This window comes from Etheostoma spectabile, chromosome 4, assembly GCF_008692095.1.
Source record: "Etheostoma spectabile isolate EspeVRDwgs_2016 chromosome 4, UIUC_Espe_1.0, whole genome shotgun sequence".
Classification (NCBI taxonomy): domain Eukaryota; kingdom Metazoa; phylum Chordata; class Actinopteri; order Perciformes; family Percidae; genus Etheostoma; species Etheostoma spectabile.
In genome coordinates, this window is record NC_045736.1 from 18,619,924 (window position 1) to 18,633,245 (window position 13,322).

General features: G+C 40.5%; 1 protein-coding gene across 1 annotated transcript; it reads right to left on the minus strand.

The window, feature by feature from the left end:
- Positions 1-123: 123 nt before the first annotated feature.
- On the minus strand, positions 124-13,271 carry larp4ab (La ribonucleoprotein 4Ab). The gene is made up of 15 exons (XM_032514898.1): positions 12,832-13,271; positions 11,263-11,401; positions 10,514-10,760; positions 9,024-9,160; positions 6,892-6,995; positions 6,447-6,557; positions 5,929-5,982; positions 4,979-5,191; positions 4,662-4,762; positions 4,093-4,320; positions 3,866-3,917; positions 3,513-3,677; positions 3,255-3,403; positions 2,981-3,167; positions 124-2,590 (listed from the first exon to the last, which is right to left on the minus strand). Exons 1-15 carry the CDS (start codon positions 12,832-12,834, stop codon positions 2,204-2,206), a joined length of 2,277 nt encoding a protein of 758 aa, XP_032370789.1. The 5' UTR covers positions 12,835-13,271; the 3' UTR covers positions 124-2,203.
- Between the last annotated feature and the right edge of the window lie 51 nt (positions 13,272-13,322).

Genomic DNA, 13,322 nt, shown 5'->3' on the forward strand with positions numbered 1-13,322 from the left:
GTCACACATCACTGAAATCTCATGGACACACTCACAAATATGCCTACAACTGTTACATAATGTTGAGATTATTTCACATATGTATATATATATTAAAAAAAATACAAATAAGTGTAAAGCCGCTGTTTAAAAATAAATCTTTATTTTAGGCTCAGCAATAACAATTACTTAATAAACCAGTGTGTACTTGGCTGAAAATTGCAGTCCCATGTTTGATTTTGAGTTATAAGCAGGAATCTGATAGAAGACTTGACATTGCATCAACAAGCTAACAAAATAAACTAACAGACACATAATGGCTAAACAAGCATGCACGCACATATCAAGAGTGCCCAGCCCCCAAGCTACAATTGTAACATACTGAGATTTACATTGAGCAAGATCTAGTGTCTCCAAGTGTCATAAACTGATCATGTTGGATTTTGACAATCAACTAACCAGCCATGTTCAGAGTGAGAAATTGATGTAATCACAATTCTTGTACTCTATATACTGAAATCGATCACTGTTAAGGCACTGGAGGTTTGTTTGAGATAGTAGTTCCATGTAGTCTTAAGCAAAAGCAAGCTTTCTGTCACACACGTTTATACAGACATTTACATAAACACACACACACACACACACACACTAGACAACTGTACAGGCCACATAACACAAAATACTGTACACTGCAGTCAAGTGCCTATAGAAGACTCCAAACATGTATCTATTTTTATCCCCCTGATCCTGAAAACCTGGAATTCTTTATCTTCACTCATCTTTTGTTCATTTGCAACACCCCTGACTATTTAGATGAAGTGAAAACAAAAAAAAGGAAAACACATTTAAGTTTAAGTTGAGAATTTCTGTGCAACAATTTCCATTTCTTATTTCTGGATAGTGCATTTCAAGTCACACCACTACAGGAACAGGCATGTTCTGCTGATTGTTGAGCATGAGTGGCTGATCGGTATCAATTCAGTTGTCTATGACCAAAAATATTTTCTCAGATCAGTTTACACACAAATTTTCTAACATTACACAAACATTGAATACTATGAGAAGAAAAACAATTTGTTGTTAGAAAATGAACTAGTCTACAGCAGGAAAATACACACGCTCAAGGAAAGCTACTACATATAGACATTTATAAAATCAAGCTCAAAAGTTTTATGCCAAATGGACTACATTCGTCTGAAGCCTTGTGTATCAAACCAGATAATGCAAGCAATCAATGTGTTTAGACACTGGCCATGTCAACCATCAAATAGCCACGTTCCTCAGGAAGAGGCCACACATTTCTATTGTGAAAGAAAACCCTTAACCTGAGGTGTATTAGATCATCCAATACATTTTAGCAATTCAGAAGCAGATGCTAGTCAATAATTAAAAACAGCTTAATCTTCAACATCTACCATTCTACTTTAAAAACAAAAAAAACATTCCTGAAACTGAAATGACAAAACTATAGATATTAAAAGCAAAGGCTGAAACTAAAGTTAGCCATCAAACCCTGTAGTCTTTCTTTGTGAGACAAACACCAACATTATTGACGTTTGATCAACCTTGGCAGACAGTCTTTCTGCTCGCGCTTACATCTTATAACCTCAGCGACAGTAGGTTATTTGGCGACAACTACTATTCTCATAAGTATTCATGCTCTACTTTTTTTTTTTTTTTTATAAACAAGATATACAGATTTGCACGGGAGTTAAATCAATGATTAAATCCGACAAAAAAAAGATTTAAAAAATGCAGGGCTCGTTTTAAATGTTATTAGCCTTGATCTAATATCTGCATCACAAAGACAACTACTGTAAAAACAGTGAAGGATTATAATCATTACGCAACTCACGTAGATCATTTCTACATAATGTAATTTCTTCAAACATTGCTATTCATCATCAAAAGGTCAGACATTCTTTAGTTAATCACCCCCCCCCCCCAGTTTCTATTATTCTGCCATGGATTAAACATCTTCCATTTCATAAATTATCATATATCCTTGATTACACTGCAAAACAAATTGAATAAAAAGCTCACGATAAGTCACATGCCAGCAATTACCACTCAGAGAAATCAAAACACACACGCACGCACACACGCACGCACACAAATATTAAAACTCTTTGAAAAAGTTTGTCAAATGAAATATAGTCATCCATCTATTTACATATATTTACATGTACTGTATATAGTTTTCATTTCTGTTGAAGTTCATGTTTTATAAGTTCTTTTTTAATTTGGGTTCCCCCGGGGGAATATTCTGTTCTTTGCCGCTGCGTCTGGCTCCCCGGTGTGGGGAAAACGGTTTGCCAGGATTCAGTCCTCTCTGATGCTCCCGAATCTTCAGCCCTCCGGATCTGACTTGGCCATTTGCCCCTCTAAAGGAGCGTAATGGTTGACGAGGCAGGCGGCTGTCTCCGGGTTTCTCTGGTTTGTCTGTATAACGCCTGGAGTTGGGCCGTGACTCCTTAACCCTGTTGACCTTGAGCTCTTGCAGGGGTTGACCGGCTGAGGAGGCGGAGGGGGATGGAGAGGGCGTCTGTGCTGCTGGCGGCTCCTTGGCCAGCCGCTGGCACACCTCTGCATAACTGAGCTTTCTTGCCCCCTTGTTAGACAATAATGGGTGAAGATTTAAAATAAATGATAAAAGAGACAAAAATAAATAACATGAGTAACAAAAACACTAACCACTTGAAGATATGATCCAAAATACTCCATCATTGACCATTACGTGGTAGTTTTAAGTTGCTGAAGATGTTTTTGTTTTTTATTTTATTTTATTTTTTAAATTACACCTTAGACACTTGCCTCTACTCTTAAGACATAATTCAATCCAATCAAACAGCTGTGCCTTCCATCTACTGCTGCCATCCTCCGCAAAAGGAGCCAGCCAATTTCATACACAAGTTTTATATTAATAATGAGTCAACAGGGAGCTTTGAGCGGATGTTGCTGTGAGCTAATGTGAAACTCCTGATTAGAAGGCAGGCCTTACCAGCTCGGATGTTGGAGATGTTGGAGTTGGAGGAGATGGGGAGGGTGCTTCTATGGGAACAGACTGGTTGCAGGTGGAGGGAGCAGGTTCAGAGGCTGTTGGGGAGGCAGCCTGCGAGGACAAGGAGATTTCTTTCTTTGGAATAGGAGGTTCAGCGTTAACCTCTTCTTTTATTGGAGGAGACACACTAAAATTGACAAAAAAAGTAAAAGATAATTAATTTTCATTGTATTTGCCCTTTTATTCACAGACATAAGCTTGAAGTAAACTTTACCTTAAGACTGGTGGTGCTACTGTGTGGGGTGCCACTGTGAGCGGTGTCACAGGAGCAAGTTTAGCAACAAGGGTTACAGAATCTGGTTTCCTTACAGCATCTTCAGAGATGTTTGTGTTTTGGGTCTCGTTAACCTCTTGGCTCACATGCTGAAATAATGGATAATTTTCAATGATTTGCATTTATACAACTGTAACTTAAATACTGGTTATGCAAGTCTCCCGATTAAAAAGGTATGAAAGAGGACAAGGTTTTTACCTTGCTGGTCACCTTAAGGCCACGCACAACATCTGAAAGGCGTACTTCTGGCATACTTTCTCCCCGCATACTGACAACAGATCCCGGCAAAGGAGGAAAATTGGAAGCTGCCAGGTCAAACTTTGGTGGAGGTGGTACCTTGGTCTCCATCAAAGGGACAGGCCTCTGTAGTTTTGATTAAAGGTTTTAGGCAGATATAAGATAAGTGACAATATAATGAACTTGCCACAAAAATACTACTACTACAACTTTTAGATAAGGCGATACCATCAGGACCTCCTTGATCTACACAGGAAAAATCACACTATTTAAAAATAATGTAATAAACAGGTACAAAGAGGAAATATGCCAACCATGGTGTGTTCATCTTCTCTTTTCCTCCTCATGCCTCTGTGGCTACTTCTCCTACAATGAAGACAGATCATTCTACATTAAAAAGTTTTACACATGAAAGTTACATTTACATGTAAAAACACATTGCATGAAATGGGTTGCATTTCCCTGGAACGGATTGCCCGTTACGTTTTGGTTATATATTTTTATCTCCCTAGTGTTAATAAGCAGGATAATATTCACTTGCCTGGCCCGTGCAGCCCCACTCAGATATCCACTGGATAAGACAGCCTGTGGAGAAGTGTCTTTAAGGCTGAAGGAGGGTAGAGAGGCTGTCGCTGAAGTGGTGCCAGTCGGCGTCCCTGATGTCTGAAGGGGCTGTGGACTCAGGGGACCAGACAAGCTATCCATCAGGGTCTCTGGAGCCAAAGAAGAGGGCATGCCTCCGGGCCTAGGTTGACCCTTAACTTGGTTTCTGGGCACACACAAAAGGTACACATTTCTTAAAGATTGTCTTTTTTGGGGCATTTTAGGCTTTTATTTTAGAGGACAGCTGAAGTGGAGGAGGGTGAGTGACATGCAGCAAAGGGCTACGTGGTGAAGTGTATTATTCTATATAGTGTATTATTCAACATTTGTTTTTGTTGAGGAATTTTTTTTTGCAATACTTCTAGAATCGCAATAAATGGAGGAAAAAAAAAAAAAAAAAAAAAAAAAAAAAAAAAAAAAAAAAAAAAAAAAAAAAAAAAAAAAAAAAAAATCGCATTACAAATCAACTATGAATGAGAGAGTTATATCATTGTGAATTGCACCTACCGGTTCCCACTCATGGTTCGGGTGTTGATGGAGCTTGAGTTTGCTTTGTAGTTGCCAGGACTGCTGTAACCATTTATGAATCCGCTGTGCGGGAAAGGTGCCTGGATCACACAATGGCAGCAGGAAATCAAATAAAGGCTATAAGCTCCATAAAAATGTCTAATGCTCTGGACAATGCAATATATCTGTGTATGCACTGAGGCTGGGAATATCACATTGATTGTAATAATACAATGCTATGAGCACCTTGAAACAATGTATGTATTCTGGACAAAAATAACATTTCAATCAGTTTAATCCTACATTCAGGTTCTCACCAGTGGTGTTTCAAAGTAAGGTGTGACGGAAGGGTTCCAGGAGGGAGACACCACAGGGTATACAGGGTACTGCTGCTGAGGGCTGTAAGCCTGCTGCATGTAGACTGGGGAGCCATACTGAGCCTGTGGTTGGGCATGCTGACTGTACACACTTGAGTCCACACTGCGGAAGCCGTTCTTACCAAAGAATGTGTTAATAGCCTTAATGCGGGCCTAGGGGAGAGGGAAAGGGTAAGAAAGAAGGTAATCAGGTAAGTTTGCTAGGAGTGAAGATGTGACACTTCCACTGTGCCTATAATGAGTGGTCTTGTACATCGTACTTCAGTCCCCTCAGATCTCATAATCTCACGGTCATTAGGCCATACAACACTGCAGTGACTAGGGGAAAGAAGGGGGGGGGGGTGAGGGAGAGAAGAGGTATGGTGTAGAAACAGAGATACAGCAGACTGATCAAGAGGTCTACAAATGAAAAATTCCTCCCAGCCAGCCACAGTGCATATGGGTCCTTCCAAGCGCGATACTGATCATCACTGGGGTTTCGACAGGAGCAGTAATACGTCTCTCAAAAGACTCATTTGGTTTATCAGGGGCAGACAAGGTCAAGTCAAAGTACAGCTGAAAAAGACTGCATGAGATACTGTACCTGAAATGCAAAGGTAAATACCACATTGTGATAAGAAGGGAGATAGGTGTGCAGCAGTTCTGCCAAACACCTTTCTTATCAAGCCTCTGTGCACAGAAACCCCAAGGTCACTCCTGAGGCTACGGCTTAGCCAGAGTAGTGCCGTGACAGCTGACCAACACAACTAGTCTTGTGTAACACAAGGCTTGCTGGGTTCCATACTACCGTCTAAAATAGAACCAATAATAAGCAGTAATCCAGGCTGAAATAAAACAAAACCTTATAGCGTACTGAACAATTACTGGTTTATGCATTTTTAAGAACTCACCATAATTGGTTTTCCCTGGAACATTTTCACTTCTTCTCTTAGGTATCTGTAGGCCTGAGGACAAGAAAGAAGACAGTAGAGTATTCACAATAATGTCAAATCTGTTTCAAATCTTCCCAATACACTAGTGTGATGTTCAGTGCATACAACTGTAAACTTGTTACTTGCACATCAAATGATAAAGTTGCTGTAATAAATCACACACAGAAAGTATCCGTTATACTGCATACCTAAAACAGCATTAAACAAACTTTACAAGCAACTATAATCAAGAATTGTCAAATCCAAATCTTGCACCCTCACCAAGGTCATGGAAATTCACCTTTGGTTTTCAAGAACAATGGAACCAGAGCAAATGACAGCCACATTTAATGCAAAAGTATATATGCCATGTTAATAAAAATTAAAATAAGCATTAAACCAAAAATGTAACTGTATTGTGTAACTTAGACAATACTAGGATTATACAGCAAGTTAGTCAAAAACAAGCCCTGTGTTTTATTAATGTGGATACGTACCTGTTGTGCATCCATATCTGACTGAAATGTTATGTACCAGTTGCTGTTGTGTGCAAACTCTGTGCTTAACACTGTGGGGCAGTTTTCACTCTCAAAAAGAGCCTCCACTTCCTGTGAATAAGATGCAAGGCTCATATTACACATTTCTCCCTCCAAAACTAAACTCACACATCTCCAATCAGGTCACCATGCAGGCTCTATGATAAGTTGTCAATGAGCCATTATATACCTCTTATACCAAATATCCACAGTTATAACATCAAAATGCAGTGACAAACATAATGCACATCACTGTCTGTAACGGACTTCTTTTTAACAGCTTTGCCTGAACACAGTGTGAGCAAGAATGAGCGTGCGGGAGCACCTTGTTTGTATGATGTACTGTACAGTAAGATGTGTTGGTTTTGTGTAGAACTGTGCTAAGTATGCAGTATGGAACTTTTACCTCAACTGGTGTAGTCTCTGGCACCTCTCTCAGAATAATGATGCAGCGACTGTGGTTTGGCCGAACCTTCTCTCCAGTTTCATCAACTTGCACCATGGGAGAGGCTATAACAAAGACACATCCTAAGTATATGTTTTTTTACAATCTGTAAGTAACTTCAGGTTCCCTCAAACAACCTACATTAAGTGCTCTTGGAGAATATGCATCTCTCTCTGGCATACATCTTCAGCATTTAAAAAAAAAAAAGTAATTAATAATGTTAAAAGCATTTATTATTGACTGTAAGCTACAAAGACAATTCAATGTTTCCACCCTCGGAAAACGGTTTTGAAGAAGTGGTAAGCATCAGACCACAATTAACAACTGCAGGATACCATAAACTAGGCTCGGGCCAGTGTAAACATTTTCAAACCGTTTGATATTAAACCCAACACTGGAACGGTATACCTAATTTTATCACTAGGTGTTGCACTTGATTCAGCTGTTCCCGAGTGAGGCCATAATGAGAGTGTAGCAACTCCAGTAAATGGCTGTCAGACACTAGTGGCTATCTATGGTTAGTTTGTTTAAAAAAATATATATATATTATTATTAAATTATGTTAATCCGGGTTCTCGGCAGTAAATTTGACTCGTTTCAGGTGAGGGTTGGCCTCCGCCAGGGCTGCGCTTTGTCACCAATCCTGTTTGTAGTATTTATGGACTGGACAACGAGGCGTAGTTAGGGTGGGGAGGGGTTGCAGTTTGGTTGGTTCAGGATCGCTGCTTTTTGCAGATAATTTGGTCCTGATGGCGTCATCGGCCTGTGACCTTCAGCACTCACTGGATTGGTTTGCAGCAGAGTGTGAAGCGGCTGGGATGAGGATCAGCTCTAAAATCTGAGGCAATGGTTCTCAGCAAGAAACCGATGGAGTGCCTTCTTCAGGTAGGGAATGAGTCCTTACCCCAAGTGAAGGAGTTTAAATACCTTGGGGTCTTGATCGCAAGTGAGGGGACCATGGAGTGGGAGATTGGTCGGAGAATCGGCGCAGGCGGTATTACATTTAATTTATCGCACCGTTGTGACAAAACCAGAGCTGAGCCAAAAGGCAAAGCTCTCGATCTACTGGTCAGTTTTTGTTCTTACCTTCACCTATGGTCATGAAGGCTGGGTCATGACTGAAAGAACGAGATCCAGGGTTTAAGCGGCCGAAATGGGTTTCCTCATGAAGGTGCCTGGTGTCTCCCTTAGAGATAGGAGCTTTTTAGAGTAGAGTAGAGCCGCTTCTCCTTTGCATCGAAAAGAGCCAGTTGAGGTGGTTTGGGCATCTGGTAAGGATGCCTTCTGAGCGCTAGGGAGGTGTTCCAGGCAAGTCCAGCAGGGAGGAGGCCTCTGGGAAGACCCAGGACTAGGTGGAGGGATTATATCTCCAATCTGGCCTGGGAACACCTCGGGATCCCACAGTCGGAGGTGGTTGATTTGGCTCGGGAAAGGGAAGTTTGGGTTCCCATGCTGGAGCTGCTAACCCCCACGACCAAATACCGGATAAGCGGACGAAGATAGATGGCATTATGTTAATCACGTTGTCATATAACTCATTGCCAGTGTGGGACAAGCTACTTGGAAAGTGTAGAGAGCTATGCTACCAAATAATCCACACTTAATATAGTTTCACTACACTGAAGCTAACGTTATCCACCAAAGACGCCAAGCTACAGCAACATGGCCACTAAAAGCGCTAAGCTACTAAAAAGCCATTTTATTCAGACAACAGCAACGCTATTGAGAAGTAGTTACGCTAGTAACGCTACTGCCCAACACTGCTAGCAATAGAAATTGGATTTAGTTCCTTTACATTGTCGGGACAGGTTGCTAATGTAGGCTACTTGTCAGAAGGTGTCATAGTGAAAATTGCCAGTTCAACTGGTTTGCATACAATCAAACTGGTTTAGCCAGGTACACTGTACAAACCGGAAAAGGACCCAACTTTACCCTTAACTTAAGACCTTCTTTATAAACCCGATGTTGGTGTGAAATGCAGTTTTATTTAGTTCAAAACATTTTAAAGTTGTTTATGGATTCTGTATGTAAACTAATGTGTCAGTGAAACTGCAAGCATTTGTAAAATACAGACAGAACAACAGCACTGGTACCTCGCAGTACATCCAGAATGAGGTCTATGTCAGTGGTAAGGGCTTTGATGTCCTCCATACAAGCAATGGTCCAGATGGGAACAAACTGATCACTGTCCATCTGGGATATCAGGTACAGGTCCTTAGACAGGTTCTCTCTGCAAATAGTCAAAAACAACAACAACATTGGACTACAAAAACATTCAAAATGCCAAACTAATCAAAGAAATAAATTAAGTCAATGGCTGTCCAATCAGGGATTGATAACCCTTAATAAAAACACCTCAGGAATCTAATAAATTACATTATGGAATCAGATAAATAAATAGAGAATTAAAAAATGTAGAAATTTGGTTTCGGTGTAATAAACTCTTAACATAAGACGAATTACATTTTGTTTCATTCCAAGAAAAATCAAATGGAAAACAAGCATTTTGTCTTAAGATAAATGAACAAATTATTCAAAAGTAAATATCACTAAATTCCTCTGAGTCTATATCAATACATTTTTAAATTTCAAATGCCATGGGGCGTCCTCTAGCTCCCCCAGGAAGAGCGTGCGCCCCATGTAGGCTAAGGCCTTTACAGCAGTTTGAATCCAACCTGCGGCCCTTTGCTGCGTGTCATCCCCCATCTCTTTCCCACCTTCTATCCACTGTCACTCATAAATAACGGGAGAAAGCCCCCCAAAAAATCATCTTAAAAAAAAATGGATGTGGAACAAGAACAGTGCAGGGAAAAAGAGGAAGATGGAGGTCATGGTTAACAGGAAGCCGGAGAAAAAAATAAGACAAGCAGAAAAAAAAGTCTGCTCGTTCTCCCTCTACCACAAATGGCTACAGAAACACAATTATAATGATGAAAATTTCAAATGGCATAATGATCATCTAACCAAAAAACTAACTAAATATTTTTAATTATTTTTTAAAGTAAGACATTTACTCCCACACTCAGCACTTCTCACTTTATATAAAACTTTGTTTGAGCCCCATTCAAACTACTGTAATGTTATATGGTGTAACACTTGTCCCAACCACTTGAAAAAACTACAGATTTTACAGAAGAAGAAAAAAACAAATATCATACAGGCATTAACATGGTCTGAGCCCAATAGCCCCACTCGTCCTCCATTTCATCGCCTTGGTTTATTGAGGCTTACTGAATATAATGTATATTCTAATGCTTGCATGATATTCAGGGTCATTCATAGGTTAAAACTACCGATTGTGTGAGCTTGTTCCAATTAGTCGAAACGAATATATATAAAAAGGCAATTCAATTATTCATTACTGATGTTATTTTTGACACACACACACCACACACACACACACACACACACACACACACACACACACACACACACACACACACACACACACACACACACACACACACACCACACACACCACACACACTAAAGTATATAGGGGCAAACAGTGTAAATAACTCATCCAAACAGTTGCAATCTATGATATAAACTAAAAGACTTTGAAAATTGCTTTACTACTCACCTAGAAAAGCAGAACTCAAGCTGTCTCTTCAATGACTCTCTTAGGCTCTCCTCAGATATTGGTTGTTCCTTAGAAGCATTACCCTCTATGGCTGAGTCGCATTGCGGGTCAAAGAGTAAATACCCTAAGTCAGGTTGGTCAATGCCATTCACAATTCCCTTTGCAGGTACAGGGGCATAGTCAGCAGTGCTGTCAGGATATTCAGCGTTGTGTCCTTTTCCCCCTGAAGAGGGGACGTCTGAGTAACCTAAGATAGACCAGGCAAGCAGGAAAAATATTAGTAAAATAAGTGATGTTTAGACAACAGCATCTAATGTTCTAAAGAAACATAAGCTTTGTATTTGTTGCATAACCATGAGGAGAATAGTACCAAAAATGTCTATCTGTAATTATATTGGTATTTGTCAATAAATACTATACATGCCTACACATGTCACACAGCCTATCCCCATACTTTAGTGCTGTACCAGTTAGGGGTGTAACGGCTCACTAAACTTAAACACTAAGCGGTTTGGATCACGGTTTTGAGTCACATGTGGATCAATTTTCAGATTAGCAAAAAAAGGAAGGAATTTAAATTATTTAATAAAAATGTAATAAATTTTACCTGTACATTTTGTTAAATAAAAATGATCCGTTACACCACTAGTACCAGTGCAGGGGGACAGGGGTTTAGTTTGCATTAATGGCCTGAGGGGAAGATGGAGATCAATTGAAGTTTTTGCGCAAAAAACTGAATAAGCTCATACCGTTGGCCATCTCAGCAGGAGGGGGGTAGGTCGGCAGCCAAGGAGAATTCTCTGTCTCCTCTGGGATGTCATTCTGGTGGGCAGGAATCTCCTGCCAAACTTTAGCATTGGGGTTCAGACCTGCTCCCTTTGTGGTGACCTGCATGATTATAAGAATACAATGAAAGTTAAAGAAAATAGTTTTGGGTACACATAATATGCAGTATGTTCCAAGAAACACACTAGTGCAGAAAGAAGTGTTTTGGTCTTTGAAACAGTGAGATTTTACATGATTGGATGTAATGTGGTTAAGTCAGACACTTAGATGCGTGGAGTTGCCTGCAACTGGTTTCAGACATACATAGAACAAATAATACACACGCCTCTTGCGATCACCACCTATGTATATGCTTGGCATGACTGCAGGTAATGGTAAACTCCAAAAAAAGAACCCGAAAGAAATTCAGGAAAAGCTCAGCATTCAATTACTAGCTAAGTAATGAATAAGGTATTAAAGCAGTATTTACATTATGTGGCAAGCCACTCACGCATTCCTTATAGTTACTACTGCTACTACTGAAAATCATAACTTAAATGACCCCCTTTACTGCATCATAGCCAATCCAATTAATAAAGCTACTTTATCCGAAATCCACACACACACACGGCGCAAGTCCACCTCCGAGCTCTAGCGTTACTTAAAGAAGGCGACCTGACATCTATTGCAAAACCTCGGGTGTGCTTCAGTCATTGATGCTAAACTAATACATGAATCTAATACTTGAGTCCAACCTGTCAGCTATCCAAAATGTGGTTACAATTTACCGGCTAAGCGCTTGCTGTGAAGCTAAGTGACGTTAGCGTTGCTCTGAGGGAAGAAAGAGCACATGGTGCCCGACGTGCCCACCCAACCATATGCGACGATATTCAAAATCGTTTCTCTAACTTTTCTTCTGAACTCAAGGCGTCTGTGGTTAATTGTTTAACTATCCTCTCGTGGTTAACTTTTAAAAGTTGACGTCTCCGCGGCTTAACGTTATTGACATGATGACCTTTATCACGGAACGTTACAGTTGTGCAACACAGCTAACATTTTACACAAATCACGTGTAACGTTAGTAACTTAGTCGCTACATATGAAAGGTAAAGGAATTAAACTATGCATTTACAGCGACTGGTTATGCAACATGACAGATTTCCCCAACTCATTATGTCCGAAACACGTTGGCAAGATAAGCTTGTTTGGTGTTTCGCAGTCTACCATACAGTGACTAACGACTCCATAAATACCTGCCTTTAGCTAGCTAGCTAACTAGCTTAAGTTTACTAAAATGTCACACCGGCCTTACTTTACACTGCTAAACTACGATAATTTGTTTGAAAAGTTGACAGTAGCATGATTAATTGTCCATGTATATAATAAAAGCAGTGTTTCGGAGCACAAACGTTAATTAACATGTAAAGTAAGGCTAACCTTACTACAATGGCGCAGTTTGGGCGAGCTTAAGCAGCACGAGTCAAACGGGAGGAAGGACGCAAACAGGTTGTCGCATGTTAGCTAGCGTGCCCACATCCAGGCCCCAAACTCACCATGCTGCTTCGATTCTCGTCTTCTTACGATGTCCTTCTCAACTCCAGTAGCTGGATTCAATTGTCCTGTTGGTTGTATTATTTGGGATGGCTTTAACGCTTAAAAATGATTGGCCGCACGTATTTAGAGTGGCCAGTCGTCGTAACTACCGTCTCCCCGGTAACGTAATTCCAACGACCGAACTGCCCCAGTCCAAACGGTGCGTCCGCGCGGACAACAACTTTTAAAGCTTTTAATTTATAACAATAACGGCAGTCTCGCTGTTTTTTGTAAAATAGTTTCCCATTTGATGAAATATGTTCTTCAAGCTCAATTCCTCCAGCTTCGAGGCACCGCTCATCCAGCATGTGACATCTGCGTCCTCTGTCTGCCACAGTCCGTCCCAACCGACTTTACTCCGCCTCTACCTACTTACCTCCCCGGCAACAGCAATGCTACACCGCACGTAGCAACCAGTCTATGGTAGCAACGATCGACTGACCCCTATGAG

Coding starts and splice junctions, on each gene's coding strand:
- larp4ab (XM_032514898.1), bottom strand. Junction 10,761..11,262: donor TCCTGCTGAGATGGCCAACG/GTATGAGCTTAT, acceptor GGTCTATCTTAG/GTTACTCAGACGTCCCCTCT. Junction 3,168..3,254: donor GTAGCACCACCAGTCTTAAG/GTAAAGTTTACT, acceptor TGTCAATTTTAG/TGTGTCTCCTCCAATAAAAG.